Source organism: Eurypyga helias, unplaced genomic scaffold (assembly GCF_000690775.1).
Source record: "Eurypyga helias isolate BGI_N326 unplaced genomic scaffold, ASM69077v1 scaffold3359, whole genome shotgun sequence".
Taxonomy (NCBI): domain Eukaryota; kingdom Metazoa; phylum Chordata; class Aves; order Eurypygiformes; family Eurypygidae; genus Eurypyga; species Eurypyga helias.
Window position 1 is genome coordinate 22,318 of NW_010269976.1, and position 26,014 is coordinate 48,331.

At 43.3% G+C, this 26,014-nt stretch overlaps 2 protein-coding genes across 2 annotated transcripts in view; one reads left to right on the forward strand and one right to left on the reverse strand.

Moving 5' to 3' along the window:
• PLEKHH1 (pleckstrin homology domain containing, family H (with MyTH4 domain) member 1) overlaps nt 1-16,652 on the forward strand; it is a gene marked incomplete at its 5' end in the record, with an annotated part of 38,784 nt that extends 22,132 nt beyond the window's left edge. The window contains 14 exons of the mRNA XM_010158261.1: nt 407-586; nt 718-826; nt 1,772-1,884; nt 2,573-2,749; nt 3,496-3,593; nt 6,090-6,267; nt 6,686-6,841; nt 9,494-9,594; nt 11,432-11,573; nt 12,459-12,601; nt 13,677-13,806; nt 15,397-15,483; nt 16,017-16,163; nt 16,476-16,652. Coding sequence (XP_010156563.1) covers nt 407-586; nt 718-826; nt 1,772-1,884; nt 2,573-2,749; nt 3,496-3,593; nt 6,090-6,267; nt 6,686-6,841; nt 9,494-9,594; nt 11,432-11,573; nt 12,459-12,601; nt 13,677-13,806; nt 15,397-15,483; nt 16,017-16,163; nt 16,476-16,652 — 1,938 coding nt within the window. The remainder of the gene's footprint in view (nt 1-406; nt 587-717; nt 827-1,771; nt 1,885-2,572; nt 2,750-3,495; nt 3,594-6,089; nt 6,268-6,685; nt 6,842-9,493; nt 9,595-11,431; nt 11,574-12,458; nt 12,602-13,676; nt 13,807-15,396; nt 15,484-16,016; nt 16,164-16,475) is intronic.
• Nucleotides 16,653-22,227: 5,575 nt separating this feature from the next.
• PIGH (phosphatidylinositol glycan anchor biosynthesis, class H) lies at nt 22,228-25,777 on the reverse strand (the record flags this gene model as incomplete). Its single annotated transcript, XM_010158262.1, is given in 4 exon segments — nt 22,228-22,329; nt 24,984-25,067; nt 25,562-25,637; nt 25,639-25,777. Coding segments are annotated over 4 exon segments (401 nt in total), but the record flags the coding sequence as incomplete, so codon positions are not given.
• Between the last annotated feature and the right edge of the window lie 237 nt (nt 25,778-26,014).

Here is a 26,014-nt window from a genome sequence, read left to right on the forward strand (position 1 = left end):
GGGGGGTTGGAACTACATGATCTTTAAGGTCCCTTCCAACCCAAACCATTCTATGATTCTATGATTCTATGATTTGTGGAAGCTTGGCCCAGTGGTCTATTTGTTTGTCTTGGTGATGTTGAAACTCATCTTTTTATTTGCATATTCTCATTCTGACCTGTAGATGTTCTCTCTAGAAAAATTGTTCAAGTAGTAACACAGTTCGTAAGTACTTTAGTTGATGAAAGAGAAGCAATTCTATGGAAATGCAAGATTATATTAGTACATTAGTTAAACACTGAGGTGTAGTCTATTCCTTACATTTGTCACAGCTACTAACATTCTGACCTGGGTTTTCTTTCCCAGTGTTCCCTGCCCATAGTGGGAGATGAGCTACCTTTATGTAACTTGCTTCCCTTCCTTACAGTGTCCCCTAGGCCACCTGCCTATGCGTGAGTCCAAAGTGAAAGAAGTAGACCGTTCCTGTGATTCTGACGAAGATTATGAAGCCACTGGAGGAGGACTTCTCTCGTCCCACTGTACACTGGTGATTCACCCACAGGACCAGAGTCCCACATACTTACTCATTCGCACCAAACAGGAGAAGGTATAAAAGGCAGTCTTTTTGGAGTGCAAGCACCTTTTTGGTGTCAGTGAACAAATGAGACATACAGGCTGAACCTGTTTGTAGAAAACAAGGTGTGAATCAACCTGTACTGTTCTCAACCTTATGCCTAGAATACCTGGCTGTACCATCTGACCGTAGCGGCTGGTAGCAGTAACGCCACTGTGGGCACATCATACGAACAACTCATTGGAAAACTATTGGACGCGGAGGGAGACCCTAGTAAGTAGAAACCACAAACTCTTTTCCATGGTAGCAAAGCGTAAGGAAGGATAATTCCAATTCCTAGTTTTAATACAGCCGAAGGTGAGGGAATGGGATTCACAGTAGAATAGCATATGATATCGTGTCCTTCTCCCCTAGTTCCATAGTAACATCTCCAGAGAAGATACAGGCATTGTCATCAAACTAGACAAGTCCATCACGTTGTCACACCATTTATCAAAGCATCTGAAATGTCTGTAATGTTAACTCAAATTAAAACAAGGAAGTGGAGCTTTCATTTTTCCTGTTGTTGTTGGCCCTGCTTTTCCTTTTCTGGGGATCTTGACTATACAGACGCATGGTCTTTCCCCTAAATACACTCACACACACTTGCCTTTACACCTGTCGGTCTGTCTGCACGTATAGACCCTCGCACTTACATCCATGCTCATCTGTTCCTTCTCATTTTTGATGCTTGTTCATTCATGTATGTTTATGCACCGTTTTCTCAAATGTGTACTAACCTGTGCATTTGTACTTAATACTCTTTTCCTGCACACTCACATACTCCTAGACCTCTATGTGAACCTTGCTCACTGTTGAATAGTGACTTGCACTAACGAAGGCCCCCAGTGCAGGCAGCTGCCCTGGCAGAGTTTCCCTCTCTTGTTTGACCACACAGCTGAGCAGTTTCTCACCCGAATCCAGCTGATGATAAGCTCTGACATAGCAGGACTGGGGGTGGCAATAGTTCTTTCTGCTGGGGGCTGATGCTGCTGGTGACTCCTTGTTTACATCAGGCTTTGCTGAAATCAAGGAAGTGGTACCAAAGATAAATGTGGCCTAGTGCAGTACTGCTTCCTCGAGTGCTTTGCCATTTCGGCAAGGCTCCTTTTCCACGTGGACACTGCTCTCTTTCTTCTGTTTCTGACACTGCATGTTTTTGTCCATCTGCCACCTCAGATTCTCCTCTGTGGAAACACCCTATGCTGTGCTACAGCAAAGATGGGTTGCACACATCCCTCACCACTCTGCCATCGGAAGCTCTACAGACCGAAGCTCTGAAACTTTTTAAGGTATTTAAAGGGACGTTGTATGGTTTGCAGTTATTTTACTCTGTTGTTGGGACAAAAACACTGTTTGGTCATGTTTGTCACAACATTTACCATCGTTGTTGCTTGCTTTAGACAGGCCTGGTTGGTCATTTAATTACAACAGGACAGTCAGATATTAGGCGTCATTCACTCTCTGGAATTTTAACATTTCTTGTATGGAGTCTGGGTTTAGGAGCAACGTCCCCCACAGGCTTTACGCTTCAAAGTTAGCCTTCCCTTCTTCCTCCCTCTCCAGTAGCTGGATTGAAGGAAGCAGAAACAATTGACCGGCAAACTCAGTTGTGTCAGTAAGACCAATGGTGAAGCCGTTGGAGATTTGATTCTTGCACTCTACGAGTGGAAGATGAGCAGCAAGACTGGACAGTCTTAGCCAGGCAAAGCACAGGCATGGAAGGCAGGAAACACATTTTTCCCTTGATTCCCTTGCTGACTTGTGAGTTCGCTAGGGTAGGGGAGGTTGAGTGAATTTTCTAGTTGACACAACTAAAGAAGGAGGGATAGGAATTATGTATTTATTCTCCGCCCTCCTCTCAATGTTATTTAGAAGAATTCATTAATTGTCTGTAACACGTCTGGGGAACCTGGCCTGGAAAGTGCCAGAGCTGAGTCGCTGTGTTCATGGCACTGACTAACTTCCACCCTTTTGCAGTCCTGTCAGCTGTTCATCAACGTTCCCGTGGAGGCACCCTCTATTGATTACCACGTCTCACTTGCCCAGACAGCGCTGCAGGTCTGCTTGACACATACTGAGCTGCAGAACGAAATTTACTGCCAGCTTGTTAAACAGACCAGCTGCCGACAGCCCCAGAACCACTCTGTCGTTCAGGTCAGTTGCCCTTTTGTCACTTCCACTCCGCAAATACCTTCTATTTAATTCCATGTTTGTAATAATTAACAATAGGACTGCTTCTCAGAAAATTGTGCAAAAGCTAAAGGTATGCTGGAGGAAAAAGAATGTTGGTGCTGACGTGCGAAGAAAAGTGTTGGGAATGTAACCGCAACTCATGTTGGCTAGTTATAATGATCACATGGCATTAATTTTGTTTTCCATCTTAGTTAATCAACAGCATGCAAATCATGTCTATTACTATTAAGCACGAAATCTGATTTTTGCACTATAATTACTGGGTAAATCAAATTCATAAGTTACAGCATGAACATACATACTTGATTATAATATTTCCAGCTCAGATGAGAAAGTTAAAGCTGGTTGAGGAATAATGGGTTTAATTTGAAACAAGATTCACCAGTGTATTCTTTGTTATGATTTGCAGGAAAAAAGTATTGATTTAAGTAGTCTTAATCGTTCACGCAGCTCTGGTTACGCTAGTCAAAATTTTCAAAAGTGGCCAATCATTTAGAACACCTCTTCTTGGAGAGTCCAGGTTGGGATACTGAAGAGCAGTCTGTCCTCTGACCGTCACTTCCCTTTGAAGCATCTTGAACTACGTGTCTAAAAATGGTCACTCCCAAAAGCACTAGCAGCCGTCCAACATTTTGGTCGCAGTATTCCATGAAAGAGAACAGGGGAGAAGTACTGAACAAGAATGCTGTACAATTTTATGTCCCCAGTGCTGGCAACTCCTGGCTTTGTGCGCACCTCTATTCCTGCCTCAGCATCACTTCCTTTGGTATGTCAAACAGCACTTGCAGCGACACGCAGACCCCAGGTAAGCGCTGCAACAGCATTTTCTTCTGCTAAGCCAATTGCCTCTTGCAGCCACTACAGAAGAAAATGGAAGCAATTTTTTAAACCCACACCTGCAAAGGTAAGTTGAGGGAGGGGACAAAAGTTTCCCAATGGTATCAAGCTGTCCCCCTTCAGTCGTTCACATTAGTTTGTCACTTATATTAAGCCAGCTCACAAAACCATACTAACAAAAGAACTTTTGGCAGATAAAACTGGAGCTAGATAGGGAGTTTTTTTGCTGATGCATCTACTTTATATTATTAACATAAGACGGACCAAAGTAATTACTTAGAATGAGTTATTAGCATTTTAGGTGATTACATTTTGCTATCTGTGGTTAGCAAGCATGCTGACAGAACCAAAGTGAGGCAGAGAGCATCTCAGGCAACCATAAAAAGTTAAGAAGGACTAACAAACCTAAAATATATGTTAGTACTGTTTTTGATTGCCTCTTTGGTCTGTAATGCTTTCCCCTAAAAGAAAACAGTGCAAGATCTGCTGTAACAGCAATTAAGTTGTTCTCCAGTGCTCATGCTGTGCTCCTTGTTTCCATGTGGTCTGGTCTTCAGCATATCTCTCTTGTGTCCTTGTGGGGAGGTCACAGCCAGAGATGTTCAGCTGTCTGTTGCAACAATGCACTGTTGCTAAGACACAGGAAGAAGAGTGTTTTCCTTTCAAACCTATAATCATATTCAAATACTCAGCCTAAGTTTGCCTTGGAACTCAAGCTAGAAGTCTCCTGGTATTGCAAAGGAAATCTATGTACTCCTCCTATCAACATTCTTTAATTATTTTCTTATATGCTGCCTCACATTTGCTATTTCTTCTCAGAAACAAAAATAGAGATATCTGACACTCCTTGATGTTCAGGCTCGCTCTCCTTTGTCTAAAGCAAAATGTTAGGGATCTTCTGGCTAGTACTAGAAATCATCTCTTTGAACTCATGCATTACCAGCTCCCAGACTGGCCAATTCAATTCAGCAGTGGAATTGCTCTACGGTTAGGGACTATTGCATTTCATAAGGATGAGCTGGGTTCTGTGAAACTGATTTAATGCATCATTTCAACCGCTGCTATGCTGATGGTCTGCCAGGTTCTTAGCCCAGAAGTATCTTTATCAACAAATGAACTTTAAGCAGAAGCAAAGAGGAAATGTATTTATAAAATTCAGCTATGAAACAACCAATGGGGCTAGAAAAAAAAACCATACAGAAACTGCAGCAAACTATGCTTACATTCCTCTGTAGTTTAGACTAGATTTAGAGCAGTTGCTAAATGGGACTTAGCTTATCCTTCTGCCTAGCTTCAGAGAAACTTAGGTCTCTTTAGATGGAGCAGGTGTGGCTGTTCCATGACCAGTTAAATAGATAAGCTTTCCCTGTTTCATACAGCAAATGACACTAGAATGTTTACACTGCGTAGTGCCTGTGGTCTAGGTTGGCACTACATCTTCATTCTAGGTATTGTTTTTCACAAAAGGTGACCTTAGAGTATATATCCAATCTCTTAAGAGGGGAAGAAAAGTGGGGCACAGTTCTAGGTTGGAAGACACGGGGCTCAGGAGCATTTCGAACGCATTACTGAGGAGGTGAGCAATACATTACTAGAGTGAAAAGCCAGAGCTCCTGACTGCTGTGTCGCTTGCGGGATTTAACGGGAGTTTTAATCATGTAGCGAGCTCCTGAAGGCATCTTGAATGGAATGCATTTCCCCTGCAGAATGATAGCACGGCTATAAATCCATATAAATCCTTCAATTTCAAAACTTATTCAGTACATACATTGTTAACATTTTTGCAAAAATTGTCACTGGCTGTTCCTGCCTGGCTTTAGAAACACTTGTATTCTTTTGATGCTGTTCCACAGAGCGCTCTTTTCAGCAAACTGATCATATGGTAACTTTGCCTGTATTGTACTGAACTATCAACAAATCTGAGCCTGCTTTGAACCTCTGTCGAGTCTCTTGATTGGCAGGTAGGGTTAATACAGGGAAACTTACAATTTGTATAACCATGAAAATTGATAAACACCATTTATATAATCCTGTGAGCCTAATGCATTACAACTTATTATCAATACTTACCAGGATTTGACATGATAGTAAGTAATTTCCACTGGCATGACAGTGAGTTTGAGGGTGAACTGGTCTTGGTTTAATGGATACTAACTATGATGGCAACAGGGTACAGAAGAGAATATTCCTATACTATGTCCAGTTCATCTAGGAGCAGGGAATGTTCTTGCACTTCCCAGAGTCCATTATCTACCTTAATTTTACAGATCCTTAGAGCTCAGGTTTGTGTGGTAGCTTTTCACTTGAGCTGCTAGTCTCTTGAGATGAACTAGGATATCTGCACAGAGATGTATCTTCGCTTGAGCAAAAGCCTGAGGGAGGAATGCTTTGTCATGGCATAGGAAGTGGAAGAGGACATGGCATTTAAAGCATGCTTGTGGCTTATCTCCACCTCTTCGCCTAGGAGTGAAATAGGCAAGTATGCCATCTACTGCCAGAGATCAGTAGACCGCACTGTGCAGACTGGTGAGAGGGAAGCCAAGCCCTCCCGGATGGAGATTGTGTCCATCCTGCTGAGAAATCCCTACCACCACTCGCTGCCCTTCAGCATCCCAGTGCACTTCATGAATGGAACCTACCAGGTGAGCCACCACAGCTGCCTTTCTTCTGGGCACTAGAGGACTGCACCATGACCTGCCTCCTTCGTGTGGGTGGGTGGCACCATGGTGTTTGCATGTATCAGATATTGGGAGTTACAGACACTTACTTCTCCTCCTCCTCCTCGTATTTCTCTTCCTTGCTATTTTAGCTATTTTTCCTGAGAAAATGAAAGGAATCCAGCCCAGATCTACAGGTCTTAGGAAGAAAAGATAGCTGGGGGAAAGGGAGAGGTGTTGTCAATGCCTCAGTACAAATGCAATGCAAAGGGAGACAATATGCAAATGCTGTCACTGCAACTGGCAGTCAGTCATGAGAAACCAATCTGCAGGAAATTAGGCTTCATTAGTTGTGATACACATCGATGTCACATTCCTTGAAAGTTACCCTCTTTCATTGCAGGTTGTAGGTTTTGATGGTTCCTCAACAGTTGATGAATTCATCCAGCGATTGAACCAGGAGACAGGAATGAGGAAGCCATCCCACATGGGATTTTCTCTATTCACAGATGATCCTTCTGGCAGGAATTTGGAACATTGTCTTCAAGGCAACATGAAGGTATTGCTTTTTTCCCCTCTGCTACATTCAGCATACATCTTTGAAGAGCTGCTAAATGCCTAATAAACTTTTCTTAATGCAGCAAGATCAAATACAGTTGGGCATTGTCTATCTAGATTAATATTCAGTAATTCCTGCACGTGGGTCACAACCACCCCCTGCAATGCTACAGGCTTGGAGATGAGTGGCTGGAAAGCTGCCTGGTGGAAAAGGACCTGGGAGTGTTGGTCGACAGTGGCTGATTATGAGCCAGCAGTGTGCCCAGGTGGCCAATAAGGCCAGTGGCATCCTGGCCTGCATCAGGAACAGTGTGGCCAGCAGGACCACGGAAGTGATTGTCCCCCTGTACTGGGCACTGGTGAGGCTGCACCTCGAATCCTGTGTTCAGGTTTGGGCCCCTCACTACAAGACAGACATTGAGGTGCTGGAGCGTGTCCAGAGAAGGGCAACGGAATTTGGGAAGGGTCTGGAGCACAAGTCCTGTGAGGACCCGCTGAGGGAACTGAGGGTGTTCAGCCTGGAGAAGAGGAGGCTCAGCGAGGACCTTATGGCTCTCTACAACTTCCTGAAAGGAGGTTGCAGAGAGGTGGGGATTGGTGTCATCTCCCAAGTGACAAGTGATACGACAATAGGAAACGGCCTCAAGTTGTGCCAGGGGAGGTTTAGATTGGATATTAGGAAAAACTTCTTCACTGGAAGGGTTGTCAGGCACTGGAACAGGCTGCCCATGGAAGTGGTTGAGTCACCATCCCTGGAGGGATTTAAAAGATGTGTAGATGTGGTGCTAGGGACATGGTTTAGTGATGGACTTGGCAGTGCTGGGTTAATGGTTGGACTAGATGGTTCAAGATCAGTGGTTGGACTAAATGATTCTGTGATTCTGTAATTCTACAATTAGCTCAGTCTAGTCTGAGATACTAGTTAAGACAAAGCATGTTCTGTTTTAGTAGGTGATAAATTGGTCAATTTTTTAAAAGTCTTTAACTCAGATTTTAATAGATATTAAAGTTTAATTTGTCTTGACTACAAAATTAAAACCTGACTGAGCTAGCATGATCAGATATCACAGCTACCATCAAATGTGACACTCCTAATTGAGACAAAATTATGTTAGGCTGTGAGTGTCTTGGCATGTCTATATAAATCCCATCTATTGGATTATGAAGTATGTCCTTGCTATCTCCAGATAACTCAGGCTTTCATTGCTGATGAGTGTACTTAGGGAAGAAAGCTCTATGGAGTGTGACTTCACATTAAAGAAAGAGAGGAGTGCCTCAGATGAAGGGAAAAGGAAAGCAGATAGAATATTAACCACTGTGTCTTTCATACGGAGATATTTACCCAGGCTGCAGCTGGATGACTGCCTTAAGTGAGGAGGCTGGCGGCTGTGAATGAGACACATCAAATTTTGGTACAAATCTGGGAGAATAATTTGTCATACATCATTGATGGAGAAATAGTAATAGGGTCAACTTTGAAGAGGTCCTGATGCCTGTAAGGAACATAAACGTTCAGTTTTACACTGTGTAAAATTCCACATTGCACAATGGAGGGGAAGATAGTAATAACTTTAGATGGAAGAGGAAACTACTGCAGAGAGTGCCAAATGATATACTTTGCTTTCATGGCCCAATACAGATCACATAATCTGGAGCTTTGCTGGTAATTGAACCACCATTTGGAGAGATGAGATACTAGAGTAAACGAAGGAGCCTGAGACAATCAAAGGCTTCACTTTTACTGGTTATTAACTGGTTGTTATTTACTTGCCAAGGCAACCTCAATAGCTCCTTAAGAGAGGATTAGGATATCTGATTGTGTATTTCATGTGGCTTCTTACGTTCACATTCCTCTTACTGAGATGCTATCAAAAGAGAAGTAAGGACCTTTATTAGACCACTTGCAAAAGGACTGGAACAGCCAAGAGGAGCTGAATGGAATAAAAGAAATTATGCTGTTACTAAAAATATGTCTGAATTACATAATTGGAATCTACGACCCAATGTTCCCAGAGTTTGGACATTCACATCCAAGGGTTTGGTTTAGCCATGTTTGTTGACAGCTGCTATTCAAAGGATATGTTAATGCTTTGGTTTGGCTCGGGAGGGCACATTTAAAGCAAACCTACCGATCCTTTCTGTCAACCATGCTTTGACTCACATTAAGGAGCAACCTTAGAGGGTATGAAATGGGTTCTTTTTGTGTGAAACATAAACTGGAAGTTGTGATCCAAAATAGTGGTGAGCTTTCAGGCCGTTTGATCAGGCTGAAGCTAGTCCAAAGGAAAACCATCAGAAACTGCTATAGTGTGGGCACAGAGTCTTAGGGACAGGTGTTTCACTGTGCAGATCTGCTCCCCCTGGCTTTTGCTGCTTGCTAACTTAGACATGGTCACAGAATTGCTACCAGAAGAGGCTTACGCATCTCCCTGCAGATCAGAACTCGAGTCTTCATTTGGAAGGCTTTAATTTTTACTTATTATTCAATAGGAAAAGGAATTGTTTTGTCACTTTTGGCTGTGTTTATGCTGATCCAGTCTGTTTCTTTACCTTCTGTGTTCCACATTACTTTTTTCACTTGCTTTCCCCTCAAGCCTTTGACTATGCATTTCACCTCCGTTTGTCTCTCTTCTCTCCATGACATTTTTTAAAGATCTGCGATGTCATTTCTAAATGGGAACAAGCCTTAAAAGAATTGCATCCTGGGAAATATGAAGGTGGCACAAGAATTGTGAAGTTGACCTATAAGAACAGGTACTGTGCTTCGTTGCTTGATGTCACTACTGCTGTTATTTAAACATTTCTATACTGTAGATATGCCTGCAGATGCCCAGTAATTTATAGTACTGTTAGTGCCAAAACTATTTTAGCTAAGATGCATTCAAATCCTGCATGAGAAGTGATGACTTCTGTGTGTGGTACATGTATAAAAGAGGGTGTATGGCCTAGAGGTAAAACTCAAAACGCTTTACAATAGCAGAATAGACTTAAAATGGGTTAAGAACTAGTTGTAGCACAAGAAGACATACTTGGCACAATTTCGTTTGCCTAGATCCTAAAACACAATTAAATAATGCGTGTTAAGTGAGAGGAAGAGAGACCTGGGGGAAAAATCACCGGTGAAAACAAATATGCTGAAGCTTGTCATTAAGTGAAGAATCACAAAGATGAAAAAGATACAAGAACAATGTTCTAAATAGCGTGAGCTGTGGAATAGACATGTAGTAGCAGTGCCCAGGCTTTATAATAAGGGAAGAAATGTTAAAAGGTAGATGATGAGAGATAGTAGAGAAGGGAAGTACAAGACAAAGATCTAAACCAAAACCTGGAACAAGTTTGTCATTTATAACACAGACATGAATTCTGAATTACAGTGAATGGAGAGCTGTGTATGAGAACAAGGAACGGCTTTCTGTGTGTGAATTCTCTCTGCAGGTGAAACAAAGGCCTCCCCGAAACTGAAAAGAGACCAAGCTCTGTATTGAACATGTTAAGATTTTGTTGATTGTAATGATGGAAACAAAATTCTGTCAAATGGTGTAACAGAGGTGGAATCAGAAGTTATTGCTTTTGACTCAGAAGGCAGTATTTGTTTCAGGAGTGAAGCTTTGCAGTATTATTTTGTTGGACTGGAATGTGCCTAGGCTGGACAGCAAGGATGTCTTGATAAGGTCTTTCCAAGGTTGGGCTGTTCTAACACCAAGGACTCTGATAAGACATGTTTAAGGTCAATGTGGTCCTAGTGGTGTTGTTAAAGTGACATCAAAATAAAATGATTCAATGGAATGAATATCTTGTGTAGTATTGTGGACTATGTAGTCACAGATGCAGCTTTAAATTAATATTTGAGGTAGATGGTATGGGCTGTAAATAGGCACACATGAGGAATGGTTGTGGGAAGCATTCCCCAAGCTGCTCTCTTCAACCCTCATTACTCATCTTGCTATACTGGGTCAAAGAAACTGCAAGTGTGAAGGGAATGAAAAATAGCAGGAAGCTTTGATTTACAAGAATGCTTCTTCAATTTTTGAAATAAATCCTGCTAATTGGGTCTTTTAAAAAAAACTGAAGACTTTTTTATTAACAATATCAGTGTAAGTGGTCAAAACAAAGCTGGCAAAAAGAACAAGTCTACAAGGCTGCCATGTAGAAGTTCATACATGTAGAGCAGAGGTAGTTCTGTATTCTGTGACAAGCAGGGAAGGCCATATCTTAAACATTGCCCTCCTCTGTGTGATGAGGATGGATGGACACTGATTTACCCGTGTTTAATAAGGCTTTGCTTTCTTGAAGTGGTTGACTTACAGAATTCAAATGGCTTCCAAAGCTAGAAAGTATTCTTTGAGCCTCCTCACCCAAATATTGCTCATAAGGGAAGCACTTTGAGCCTCCTCACCCAAATATTGTTCATAAGGGAAACACTTCAGCTTCCAAATCTCTGTCCAGTACCCCCACAATACACAAAATTCACTTTGGAGAACTAGGAGAAAGAAAAAACGACCCACTTTATTGTTACTCACCTTGATTAAAGTTCCTACCTCTACATTCAATTCACAGTACCTTTTTACCTTCACAATCCTCTACTTTTTAGGCTGTATTTTCGGAGCCAGGCCAAAGGTGAGACAGACCGTGAGCGATTGCTACTGGCCTTCCAAGTCAGCAATGAAATAGCCAATGGAAGGTTTCCTGTTAATAAGGAATTAGCTCTGGAAATGGTGGCTCTGATGGCTCAGGTGAGTATGGCCATGGGCAGAAATCCTCCCTTTTGTCCTCCAGGGACGTCAGCTGTACACTGAATATCTCTGACTAAGCAGCTATCTTTGATATCAGAAGTGGGTTTTTTGTTATCAAACATACAGTCTGAGATGTACCATGCCAAACACATTATACCAGCATACAAATGCAAAAAACCCACCTTTTGAAAAAAAGTGCCTCTCTTTTCCTTTTGAAGAAAAATATTGTAAAACACAGCAAGGCTGGACTATCCCCAGAACTGCTTCAGTTAGTGCCTTAGTACAAATACGGAAATAGTATCACTACTAGAATTCCATCAATAGTAAAATATTTCCCTGTTGCACTGCCACTAGCCTCTCACTCAGCAAGAGCATCTTGTAGGATCCTCCGTTAGACCTCCAGGCTTGCATATAGCACATAAAACACGCAGGATGGGTTTTGGGCAGGATAAGCAGGGTAACAGTGCCTCACTGAACTGAAACCGATTGTTGCATTTGTTAATGTGATGTAAACGGTGGTGAAGAAGCTGGGAGCATTGTCCAGGCTATTTACAGATATGCTGTTGTTTTCATTGGCCAATTGAAAATAAACCCCAAAAGCTTGGCAGATACACAGAAGTTGTCTCTCTACGAGAAGTAGCTGGCCGAGGTCTTGTTTCACTTCCTTAGGTCAGTAAAGAATTCTTGGGCAGTCATGTCCTCGACAGTTGCTCTGTTGTATATATTTACTACGGTAAATGCTGTAGACAAAATTCCCCAGCCTAGTGGTGTCCTTTTTGCATGACCAATAGACACCGTAGTTACTGGTATGGGGATTTGCGGAATGTCCTACTGCACCAAAAACCCCACAGTTCTGTTGCACTATAAACTGTAACGTTGTCTTAGGTGGAATATGGGGATTTGGATCGATCAGGATCTTCAAGTCCAGGGGGAACATCACAATTGAAAATGCAGCATCTTCTCCACCAGGTCTTAGATAAATTCTACCCCAAATGCTACAAGCAAAACACTACTCCAGAACAGCTCAGGTAAGTCGTTAGTTCTTCTATAATTTGCACTGAAAACAAATTTTACTTGTGAAATTCTGTCTTTATATTTAAGAAGTTTCAAGGAGCCTTGTCAAGATTATGTGGTGTAGAAACTTAAACAAAACACAAGTAAGGAAAAGGTTCCTTTAAAAGAAAACAGCGGTGAACTAATATTAAGAAGAGCCAAATCACCAACTAACCTTCCTCTGGATGTCTAAGCCTTTCACTTCCAAATTAGGCTTCTCAGTTCCAACACACTCTAAGCCTAAGATGAACTCCGTTTCTGAATTTTTGTTTTACCCTTCCCCCAAGTGTCAACTGAATCCAGATGCCTAACATTTGCAACGAGCCATAAAGCCAGCACATATGGGCTGCTTCAGGCCATGCAGTAATTCTGGTAGGACACATTTTGACAGGGCTCTTTGATGTTCTGACTTGGAAATTCTCACACACAATGCAGAGATCTCAAGTTCAGAATTCAGATGCTGCCATGGATCTCAGCTCTAAATGTTTTAAAGAGATAGAAGGGTCATCTTCCAGATACAAAGCTACTTAGGGATGCTGTGGTGGAACTAACACAATTCCCTCCTTTTGGAAGCAAATTCCATCTGCATGTAGCAAGATGGCTGCCAAACCATCCCTAGTGAGCCAAATCACGAGTGAGTTGATATATATCGCCACTCCTTATAGAGCATGCTACAGACAAGTTACGATGAAGGTGAGAGTGTATATAATATGAAGACAACCTGGGCAGGATTTTACTCTAACAGCTGCCTGAATGTTGGTAGTTACAGTTGTTTAATATATACACCAGTGAGCAACTTGTGTGAGACTGGGATTCCTGGGCATTTCAGTGTAACTTGGAGTAAAATAATTGTGGAAGTAGCGAAAAGAAATAGTAGCTACAATAAACTCAGGTTGTACAACCCTCATAACCGACAGGGTTAACAGCCCTGTCTGTAGTGCTGTGTAGAACAGCCCTTTTGGGCGAAGAGGTGCATTTATTAACTGTTACCATTTTACTCACCTTTTCTTGGAAGACATTAGTAAATAATGCTGTCTTGGACTCTGAAAGGCAACTGGCTGACAGGCTGGCAACGAAGTGGATGGTGCTGCAGGGATGCTCTCCGCCAGAATGCATTCGAATTTATTTGACGGTGGCCCGGAAGTGGCCTCTCTTTGGAACCAAAATCTTTGCTGCTAAGGTAATCGTAGCACATATTTTTATGTTCCTGAGAGTGATTTATCTGAGCAGAGATACACCTGTGAGCTCTGGTAACAGGCTTTGAATATGCTTCTACTTCAGGAAGGGGAAAAAACTGAACAGTCCTCTGTTCCCAACGGACAGATCTGTTTGGTACCATGTAGATTTAGAAAGAAGGAAGAGAAATATGTTCTAAACACTAGGGGTTGCTAGCGTTCAGTACATAAATGCTGAAGGTTCCCTGGCTGCATCAGTTGATCATAATACAGGGTACTAGCTCACCCTACAAACCTTGCCAAAGCTTTGTCAGGCAGGAATTTCCCTGGCCACCAAGGTTGCGATGGTAGTTTAAAAAAATGCTATTTACGTACCACTGGGGGTGGGGTTGTGGAAGGAGAGAGTCCCCCATAAATGACACCCAGCAGCTGATGCTAGCTAAAAGGAGAATGGGTATTTCAGTCCTGTTCTGCTTGACACAGAACTGGCTGCTTTCCTTGCCACACAAGAGAGGCAAGCACTATTCATGTCCTGTTGCAGAAACAAAAAACTTAAGCTGGGTAAGGAGCTGGTAAGGAACAGTAAGAGCTGTTCTTTGCTCTCAGCAGGAGACCAAAGAACAGCTGGAGGGAGTGCTTCTCTCAGTAGCTTGTGCTACCCCAGGCTAGAGCTCTGTTCCTATGACCCATGCCCAAACTAATGTCTTAGCACATAGTGGCTGCCTGAGAAGCCTTGTTTTGGCATCAACCATCTTCCCCCACCCAGCAGAAACCTTCTTTATTGAAAGCTTGAGGCAGATCTTGTTCGTGGTTACACGTCTCTTGCTTTGAGGTCACAGCTGCTATAGTTACAGAATAAAGTCTAAGGATGAAAGGGACCCCTTGAGTAAATACACAGGAAGTGTTCAAAGAAAACATTTCCACTGTTGGGAGTAAAAACAGAAGAGGTTACTGGTATTTGAGGTTACGGACACTGAAAAATCAGAATACAGAATAGTTCCGCCCACAGTTTAACTAATATTGACATTTCTGTTGATTAACATATTTCATAACTTTTCAGTGGTTAAATTGCAAAGCCTGTGGCATTAGCCATGTAATAACAGATTCCCAGGAAAGAGCCATGTCATTAGCCATAACAACATGTAACTCCATCTTTAACTAATAATTGGTGCACATTTGTCAAAATCTCTAAGAAAGAAAATTGCATTGATGTGATGGTACTGGGTGCTCTGGTGTTACAAAAAACAACAGGCGTCACTGACTGATGGAAGCAGTGTAAGAGCCAGAGCAGAGCAGAACTGCTGTTCTGTTGCTCTGTCCTAGCACTTCCTTCAGTTTTAACTACACTGATGGAACTTAATTAATCTCCAAGCCTTTGTTATAATTACAACTCTTGTGCCACTAGTCCCAAAATTCTATGTAAATCTGAAACTATTACTCCAGATTTTGAGAAAAGTCCTCTTAAAAATCAAACCAGTAAGCATTCAGGATTTTCTGTCATCTTCACTTTATCCTTAAAACCCGAGATTTGGGTCAGAAATGCCTTTGTGTGGTGGTGAAGAACTATCTAAATTACTAATTTTCTTTTTCTCTAGCCTATTTTGCCTTCCTCATTGGAAGACTGTCCAGTCTGGATAGCTGTGAATGAAGATGGTATCAGCATACTGGATTATAACACTATGGTATGGTGAGGAACACTGTTTAAGAAAAATAACCTCCCACAGAAAGACATTCCCCCGAGTCCACTTCAAGTCACTGAAAGTTTGTCTTTAACTTCACACGTATCCAGAAGTTAATTTGTAGAAGTCAGAGACAAGGGAAGTCAGTGCTATGTTTGAATGCTACATAAACAAAGGAAAATTACAGCTCCAGTGTAAGGTAGGGTTTCATGAAACGGCTAACTGCCGCTTTGATGGGCAGTAAACATCCTCACACATCTTGCAAAATCTCAGTGGTGTGTGCTTTACTCCCACCACCTGGGGTATAACAAACTTCGGACTATCGCTCTGAAGCAGCGAGGCATCGAGCAAGCTCGGAGGAAACTAGACATGTGATTCTCGCTGGAGCTGCCTCTGGCAGCTGTTACCATCACCTCTACTGCCTGTTACTGCCGGAGATGTGGTGTTCGTGCAGTGAGCAGCACGTACGTTAGTTTAAGGCGGCCGTCTCTTCTTTTACAGAACGATGATTCTTTCAAACTCTCTGTTGTCCGCAGCACCTGAAGGTCTCCTACTCATACTCCTCTGTGCTGACTTTTGGAGGCTGTCGAGATGACTTCATGATTGTAGTCAGTCAAAAGAAAGAAAGGAGCTCTGGAAAAAACAGCACTGAAAAACTCCTCTTCACAATGGCAATTCCAAAGGTAATTACTAAATGAACAGGGAGGTTTCTTCCAGCTGGCAGCATCCCAGCTGGGCATTGTGTGCAAGCCCTGGGGACTGGTACATCCGGCTGCTCTGCTAGCTCCATACGTTCAATAAACCCCTTGTGAGCCGGAACCTCTAATCAAGGGACTTATTCTACCTAACTCTTAAAGACAGGCCTTCGTTTTAAAACCAAACAATTCCATGTGAGAAAGCCATTTGCAAAAGTTATGCAGTCAATGGGTTCTAAAAACCAAAGGGCACTCTTGCCTCTAATTGACTTACGGTTAATCATTTTCTTTTCTCTCTAGATTGTTGAAGCAACACTTCTGATTGCCAGCTACATTAACTGCCGTTTGACACCTTCCCTCCCATCTTCCACGCAGCCCTCCCAAAGCAAAACACCTGCTAACAAGCTCTGGGAGACCGAAAGTCGGTGCTTGCTTCCTTCCGTGCCCCGAAGCGCTAAGGGGCCCACCCTGCTCTGAGGGCTCATTCCAAATGACTTCGAGGATTTTATGGAGCTTTTTTGGTTGGTGGGGTGGTTTGGTTTTTCATTTTGGGGTTTGGTTTTTATTTTTAGTTTGTTTCTGTTGGTTTGGGTGGGTTTGGGGTTTTTTTAGGGTTTTGTTGGGATTTTTTGCACTGCTCTGTGCTGAATTGCAGAGTGCTATGGTTTTGCTGGTTACACACCTTACTTTAATGAGGGCTCTGATTCTTTTTCCATAATAATAGACAAAGTTCCTTAGCGTGGGTAGAGGCAGTGTCCTTTCTCTTAAAAAAAAAAAAGATGATTTCAGGGACCGTGCAGGAGTTTCCATGCCACACTCCATCCAAAATACCATGCCTCAGGTCATTTGCCTGCACCGTGCTCCAGTCGTATTACATCTGCTCTCCTTCCTTGCACCCCTTCTTATTCTGCCTCCTGATCTTACAGCTTTGGTAACAAGCACATGCGTTTTCTTTGATCCCTGCCATTTTCAGCTTTGCACCTGCCTTTAGATCACTGCATACCCTGCCTCTGGAATCTCAGTTCAGCTCTCAAAACTCCCAGTGACCTCTTTTCCTCATCACAGCCCCCCTCAGTTATTATTTCAAATACCCTTCTGCTTGCATCAGTCCCTAACTTGCTCCCTTTTCACCTGAACTAGACTGCAGCCTCTGCAGGGCAGATTTGAGTGGGATATCGTCTTAAATCTGACCGCAGTGGGCTGAGCACAATCCTATTAAAAGTAAAAACCAGGTGGTAATGGATAGTGCGGCATGAACCCTGGACACGGATGCATCCTGTTGAATAGTGCCGGTATTAGGAGCTGCGTGTCGCTGCATCATAAACTAGATCCACCCTGAAAAGGCTGTTACCAGAGTGTCAGGATTAACGTGACATAGTCTGACCAGGTGGTTTGGAACATAACTTCAGCTCAATGCTCTGGTTTTGAACAGCCACCATATTACATTTTTTACCAGTGTTTAAATTCAATGTAGCCACTTCCAGAACAACCATTAAGACAGTACTTTTGCAGAGACTATAATAGTTTTTATGCAACTGCTTAACACAGCCAAGAGGACAATTTAAGTTTCCCTAGAGCTATAATGACTCCTCCCTGACAGTGGTGCTCAGAAAGACAGAAACTTTCCAAGCCCTTGCTCCAGATGTGAAAGAAAGAAGACGTTGGGAAGAAAGAAGAACTAAACTGACAAGAATAATTCTGATGCCAGGACAAGGGTAACTTCAGACAATAGGGAGCATAGAATAAGAGTTCAGTGGTACTCAAGAGTATTTTCAACTTTAAATAAAGGTGCAAACCTCTTGTCTTCGCATGTTGAGGACTCAGAACGACTGGAACAGAGCCAGGTGCTGCCCTAGCTCCTACGGGACTGATGCCTTTCAGTGGTTGTCGCTGTTCTGCACAAGATGGACTTTAGGGCTCTGCTGCAGGGCTGAATGTGGCACCTGCTCCGCCTTCGGACAAGCACTTTCAGAGACTCTTTCTGTTAATCACTGTCTAGATGTTTCAGGATGTGTTTGAAACTGCACGTAATCTCAGACAAAGGAAGACAAGGCAAGCAAATTTTGTACTTTTTCTGGCTTTCACCAACTGGAACAGATCTTGTCACACCAGCTCTACCATTCTGGCTTGGCAGAACCTGCTTCTTTCCAACTTCTGCTTCCTTCAGGCTACCATAGCAAGGAGGAGGTAGTCGGCAAATGCGTACTCAAGTGTTGTTCTGACTTCTCTGAAGAATGGGTTTTGGGGGTGTTTTTTGATCTGTTTCAAGGGGACTTTCTTATGACTGAGAAGGCTAATGAATTCTATACAAATAAAAGAAAAATAGCAATTCTTCTAGAAAAATCCAAGCATACCTGGCTTGAGTTCAGCTGCTTCGATGAGCATTCTAAAGCTAAGGACACGTAACTACACTTTCAAACGGACCGTGCGCAACTTCACAATAATTATGCTTTCATGGGCAACTTTCCCAAATTCAAACAGTGTGAATCCAACCATTAGAAGGAATTCAGCAATAGCAAACCAAAGCTATTCGCAAATGAACCAACCAACCATACCGGTGTTTTTATTCCCTAGGACCTGCCACCCAACCTTGAAACATCCAACTAATCACACAGTGGAGCTGATAACTTCAAGTTTTTGTTTCAAACTTATGGTGGGTGCAAAGCCACAAATTAAAAGAGAAGAGAATGGGACAGACAGATCATCATTCTAAAAAATGTCTTACGAGCATCTTTGTAACGTTAAAAACAAACAAACCAACCCCAAAACACCCCAGGTGGTTTGTGGAAACAATATGCCAAACATAAGAAAAGATTGTATGACCCAAGACCTAATTTGCACGTACTGTAATGTACCCACTGGTTATGAATTTAAGGACCATCCCTTGAAGTTACAGAAAAGGGTAGAAGCTTTCTGAGCCAAAAACAATTTTGAGAAGGTATGTAGTTGTTTTTTTTTTTTCTTAGATACTTTTAAGTGACTATAGATCATGACAGCGTGGTCAGTAGTATGTATTTCCTCTCTCTCCCACACACACAGAGTGATCTTAGTAGAGCTACATCAGTATGAATACAGAGAGCATTATTCCTCCTCACTCAATCACCTGTGCCTAACAATTCCTCCTGTATCTCATGGTCTGTTTGGCAACCTGCTTCTTGTATCCCACCAGTAACAAAGCTGCTTTGGGAAAGGCTGGGCTATCATCCGTGCTCGGGATGCTCAAGGCGTCCAAGTCTCCAGTTCGCAGGCTGTACTTGCCTTACGGTGCTAACGCTCATGCCCTTAGGGAATTGTTCCAGGGCAAACAGGAAGCAGAGATGTTGAACAAGCAAGAGCTGTCTTGAAGCTCATTATTTTCTGCTGTAACTGCACTTTAAATTGTGAAGCATGGCATATAGAACTTTTTTTGTTCCTTATTCTTCCTTATTTCTTAAAAATATTCACCGATACTTGAGTATTTGAGGGATCACCCCACTCTGATGGATGCACATATACCTCCTATTTATAGCTTACCTGACTTTGACCAAGCAACCCTGTGTAGATATCTATTTTGTATGAGTTTTCAGTAGAGAAAATAATTATTTGGATCAATGCTTTTGGCAATGATCATTGCTGCAGCATAGGATGAGATGACAAAGGCCTTTGTTTTCCTTACTGCTGTGGGTAAGTAAAAGGCTGTCTGGGACATACTGTGAGATTTCTGTTTGTTCTCAATAAAATGCAGTTATCATGAATTAAACTGTATTAGTCTCGGAATGAAAGAAACTATTCTGAATGCTAAAGTAGTTTTGATGTAAACAAAAACGGACAAAGATGGTGTTTGGTATCCAGGCACGTAGCTGGTGCAAACCCGCCCTCATCTGATTCCTGGTTTCTCTCTGCTGATCTCTCAGCTTTAGGGTGTGACTAAAGTGAACTCCCATGGGCACAGGATGCTCACTCCTTCAAAAGATGGCTAAACCAATCTTCCAGGCTTCCTCCCGTGACACAGCTCCTTGGTCATTCCTTCAGAGCACATTCTCAGGACTTCATGGGATTTTTACAGCACACTCCATGTTCCCAGCACACTCTTAAGCCCAAGACCCTGTCTGCTCTGCTGAGACATCATTTATTTTCTGACACATTCTCCCACGGCTCAGCAAATCTTCCTGCTGCTACAGTGCTCCTCAAGGGCCTTGACAATTTCTCCTCCCCATGAAGAAACACAATGGGGCCAAACCACGCTCCGAGCCTTACGCAAGTCAGGTATAGCAGATGGTTCTTAGCCAAAAGACCTCTGCTGTTGTCACACGCTCCCGCTCCCAGGGCCTGCTGCTGTTGTTAGCAGGCAATTTCTGCTGCTGCCCCAACACCCGCCCTTCCCAGTTCTGCCTGGACTTGCAATCGCATGCGGCCTGCATCAGCGTGCAGCTTCACCAACTTCAATGAGAGCTACCAACTTACATTAGGGCAGCACTGGAATTAAAAAATCTGGCCAACCCCAATATTTGAAGTATTTATGAGAAATAAAACCATAAAAAATTAAGTAACCCAGACAGTGTTACCCAAAAATGGCACATCCCCAAGCTGCTGCTTTCACTTGGGCAACCACAGTACTTCCTGTGGCTCGAGCTATCCCGTGTCTTCAGGGCACCATGGAAAAAAATCACCTTCTCTCTACCACACTGCATGATGGTATGTTGCCACATGGCTTAATTACAGGTGATGTAGACAAGCAGGGTACAGCACTGTGCGCAAATTAAGCACAACCCCTAGGCTCCTGCCAACTTGCTGCTGTAGCCCTTGCTGGCATTTCAATCGTCTGGGTTACCTTCCTAAGGAGTCACGGGGGAAAAAAAAAAGAGTGAAATGTACCAGTTAAAGGTTACGGTAACTTTTAGCCCATCACCAAAGAAGAACTTCCCAACCTTAAGTTACCCAGCAAGCACAAATCAGTAAAACTTTATCCCATAGTCATTACCACCATCTTCACAACACATTCTCCTCATAAGACTCAGAGCAATCGATGTGGCCATTTTAACACCACACATCTTTTCCATGACCTGTGTCACAATGCCCCTGCCTCATCTGCAAATGGCTCCACCTTTCCCCTGTCTTCCTTTTGCTACTTACATAGTTAGAGAAGCCCTTCTTGTTGCCTCTGACATCCCTCAACAGATTCAGCTCCGGGTGGGCTTTAGCTTTCCTAACCGCATCTCGGACTGTGTTGCTGGATTCCTCCCAGGTTACCCATCCCTGCTTCCACCTTCTGTATCCTCCCTTTTTGTGTTTGAGCTCTGCCAGCAGCAACTAGTTCATCCATGGAGGCTTCCTAGCATTTTTGCTTGGCTTCCTGCTCACTGGGATGGGCCATTTTTGAGCTTAGAGGAGGTGATCCTTGACTACCAATCAGCTTTTTTGGAACCCTCTTCCCCCTAGGGCCCCATCCCACGGGACACTTTTAAGCAGACCCCTGAAGAGATCAAAGTTTGCTCTCCTATGTTTATTTCATTAAACATAATTGAATGCAGCAGTTTATTTTAATTTTCTGTTATTTTATTTCTGAAATTCTCCTGTGGATCACAAAGTTACCATCCCAGCTCACACATCAGCTTTGGTATTCAGAGTGGCATATGCTTTTTTTCAAACAGAGAGTTAAACAGCAACAAAAAAATGCACATTTTTAGCAATCCAGCCAAGGTTACATTACAAGTTTACTGTAACTTTCAGATCCGCAAAAAAAGCAAATGTTTGATGCCAGTTCTTGCCTCCCTTTGCCCTATTTCCCCGTAATTCTTTTCTGGAGAGGTAAGGAAAAACCTATTCTGTCTGATAAAAGTTCTGCTCACCTGTCTTCATAGCAGAGGATTTCACGGTTCACTTCTGCCCTTGAGCTGACATTTTCTGTAACAATTCTGTGAGTCTGTGCAGGCCTTTAGCCCTGACACCACTGCACTGCTGCACCACTTGCTACTCCTCTAATTAAAACACAAGCCATGGGGCAGTTTTGCTTGCCTTTCCGTGTGTCTCTCCAAGTCCCGCTGCAAGTTTGCTCCTTGATTCTTCTTTTTTACTATTTTATCCCGCTTGATTGTGGAGCTGTCTTCCTCTGCTCCAGGATTTCTTGACAGCTTTTGTACACTTCTATCAAGCAGTCCAGGCGTGGCTTGGAGCTCTAGGATTTAAGTCAAACAATGGAGAGTCAGGCTCCGAACTGGCTGTAAAGGAGCTGGTGCTTCCCACTCGAGGGATTGTCAGGCAGAGCAAGGAAATGTGGAGAGAGCTGACACAAAGCTGCCTATCAAAAGCATGCATGTGTAAGGAATGCAACAGTGAAGTATCTGTAGTTGATGAGCTTTCTGACATTAGGTCAATGGAGAGTAGATTTCCCTTTTACACGTTAGCTAAGAAACAATCCATCAAACTCCGGGAGGTCTTTGATGTAAGCTGGTGCCATAGGAATGCAAAGCCATTCCATATGCCCTGTCTGCTCTGTGATGAAAAACACGGGTGCCTAAAGCTGTCAGGCAGCACCACTCTACAGTCAGCCTGAATCTCTCACCAAATCAGAAATCCTCCCCTCTCTCAGCTCACAGGTCATGGTGACAGCATGGGAGAGCATCCACACCTCCCGGACCATTAACCTAGGTATTAGACCATACTCCCTGTAGAGACCTTCCAAAGGGTAGATTTCCATGTGCTACTCCACCATCCTGGAAGACCTCCACCAGGAAAATTCTGCCCTCGGGACAGGACGTTTAGACACCTGGCCCTTGGCCTCTGCTGGTACAGTCAGGACAACAGGTTAACTGAAAACATCAATTCATTTCACACAAACAGCGAATGGTGGTCAAAGTATAATGGTTTTCCATCACTTCTAACCTGGACCAGATTAAAACCAGCAAGGAGGTGAAAGTTTCCCAGTCCTACAGTCCCCATGGTCCCATGACTTTTGAGCTCCCAAAACAGCATTACTGTGTAAAGTCCATCAAAGGCCTCTCCTTGCAAGTGTTGCTTAAGAGAACAATAGGTCAATTCAGCGCAGAAGTGCTCTTGGGCTCAGTGACACGGTAAATGGTAGTTTTGAAGGCTGACATAACTTAGAGGAACCCGATGAAGGAGACGCAATAAAGTTACTAATTACTGCTCCTTCAAAACTAAGTAACATACTAACTTGCACATTAAAAGTGAGAATTACTGACAGGTAATGAATTGCAAACTGACACAGCTCTTTCTGGACCTCCTCTGCTGGTAGAGTCAACTCTACCGATACTGAGATATTTCCATGAAAATAAAACTGTTCAGAGTGGAGCTGGGGGGGTGGGGGGCGGGGAAGAGAGAAACTACACAAATTCCAGGGAGCCTCTTTGAAGCTGGAAAGGAGCATGTATAACTAAAAGCAGGTTCCTGATTGCAGGCTCTTGGGAATTTAGTAGTTGTCCAGCAGATCCATTTTTTCCCTTGACTATGTGTGAAAAACTTAATTTACATTATTGTCAGTAAACGTCTTTACAATTGTGGGACTGAGTTAGCAGCAAGTTACAGTGGATGTTCAACCTGGAGAAAAGGAGGCTCCGGGGAGACCTTGTAGCACCTTCCAGTACCTGAAGGGGCCTACAAGGAAGCTGGGAGGGGATGTTTTACAAGGGCTTGTAGTGACAGGACAAGGGGTAACAGGTTTAAATTGAAAGTGGGGAGGTTTAGATTGGACATCAGGAAGAAATTCTTCACAGAGAGGGTGGTGAGGCAGTAGAACATGTTGTCCAGAGAAGCTGTGGATGCCCCATCCCTGCATATCTTCAAGGCCAGGCTGGATGAGGCTTTGAGCAACCTGGTCTAGTGGAAGGTGTCCCTGCCCATGGCAGGGGGGTTGGAACTAGATGGTCTTTGAGGTCCCTTCCAACCCAAACCATTCTGTGATTCTATGAATAGCCTATTTATACCCATAAGCATTCAGCTGAAGACTAACTGCATCCAGTTCATAAACTGGATGGGGACTACAAAATGACAGTCAGCAGCAGCACTTGAATTAGGAAGGACAGAGAGGGCCCACAAACCTCAGCAGTCTAAGAGGTGAGGTACCTCTGTACTGCTTACCCCCACTCAAGGATCAGGGCATTGTTGTGTTAGGCATGTATTATACCCATAAGCATTCAGCTGAAGACTAACTGCATCCAGTTCATAAACTGGATGGGGACTACAAAATGACAGTCAGCAGCAGCACTTGAATTAGGAAGGACAGAGAGGGCCCACAAACCTCAGCAGTCTAAGAGGTGAGGTACCTCTGTACTGCTTACCCCCACTCAAGGATCAGGGCATTGTTGTGTTAGGCATGTACACAAGAAAATCCATCCCAAAAATGAGATTATGAGCACTCCGAACAAGTTAGCGAGAGAAGAGAAAGGGGACACAGGGTAATGGTAAAGCAAACAAGTTATTATACATTAAGCAAATTGCTCACAGCTTGTACTGTGATCTTTGTCAATCGGTGAGAAAGAAGTCATTCTAATGCCAAGGAGGGTTTTATGAGCCCTTCTGGCACACGGCACTGAAAGAAAAATCAACTGCAGCACAGTGCCGTAGTTATGATGGTAGCGCTGAGCGTAAGACTACACAGAAAGCTGCACGAGTCCTCAGTACCCTACGTGAGCCAAAGGCTTCCAGTTCATGCAGACTCCTGGTTGGGATCAGATTTACAGAGCTCCCTGTTTCCAGTCAGGGAAAGGCAGCTGTAATCGGCCACCTGTAGTGGAATGAAGATGCCCTCAGCCACCTGGCACACACCGACAGCCCACAGATCCAGGTCCTCCACCATTCAGTCAAACTCACCTGAAAGAGTGGCACAACCTCAGATACTCCTTGAGGATCTCCAGGGTCCTGGAGGAGGATGCATAGGTAGTAGATAACTTTTTGCTACAAGACAAACAGATGAAATCATCAGTTTGAAAATGCTATCAAAAGTGCCTGGAGTTATCACAGAAAGAGAAATTTCAACACATTGGGTTGAAGGCCAGGCAACCCAGGCCAGGTCTACAAGTTTATAGCTTTCCCCAGCAACAGGAAAAGTCATCTCTTCTGTTGTCTACCTTCTTATCTCCGTCTTGACTACTTATGGTGCTTGACATCAGGGTATGTAAGCACCACACACCACAAGGGACTAAAAACATTAGCTCAGTATCAGTGGCATTATCTCAGGGCTTTTTGAGGTAATTTGTTTGGCTTGAGTCTCCATTAAAGGTGAGAGAACAGATAAGAGAGTAGAGAGGGAAATCTGAAACGAAGCTCCCAGTGTCAGTAAAGCTACGGATGATGCCATGTCAAATTGCTCTGGTAAATCACGCTCCTGAAAATACACTGGATGTGAGCGTGCCCACAGACACACAAGAAGGAAGACTGTGTATGATTACCATGTGGATGGCTTCATTGATGACGACATCCTTCACCTGACCCATCTCAATGAAGGTTGTGCTCTCTTTAGGGGGGGGAGCCGATGACCAGCAGGGATTCCTGGTCGATTTTCACGAAGTGCAGGTATATGATTAGCCCAATCAGCGTGACGAAGATAGCAGCAGAAAGCACCATACTGTTCTGTAACACAAGCCAAGCAAAGGCAGAGCTCTGGTCTTACAATGAATTGAACACGGCTTCAGAGAAAGTAATACTGCACAAGAAATGATAATATTAAAGCTAGAGGTAAAAGGCAATTTTACTTAGGTGGAGCCCTTTTTATTCACCTGGCTGGCTGATGTATGTGTGATGAGACCTAAATCAGTCTTCGCAGCACGGTCTGAAAGAATGGGGAGCTGAAACTGAAAACTGCAAGGAAATTCTATTCCCTTGTGAATTTAGTGCAGAAAACA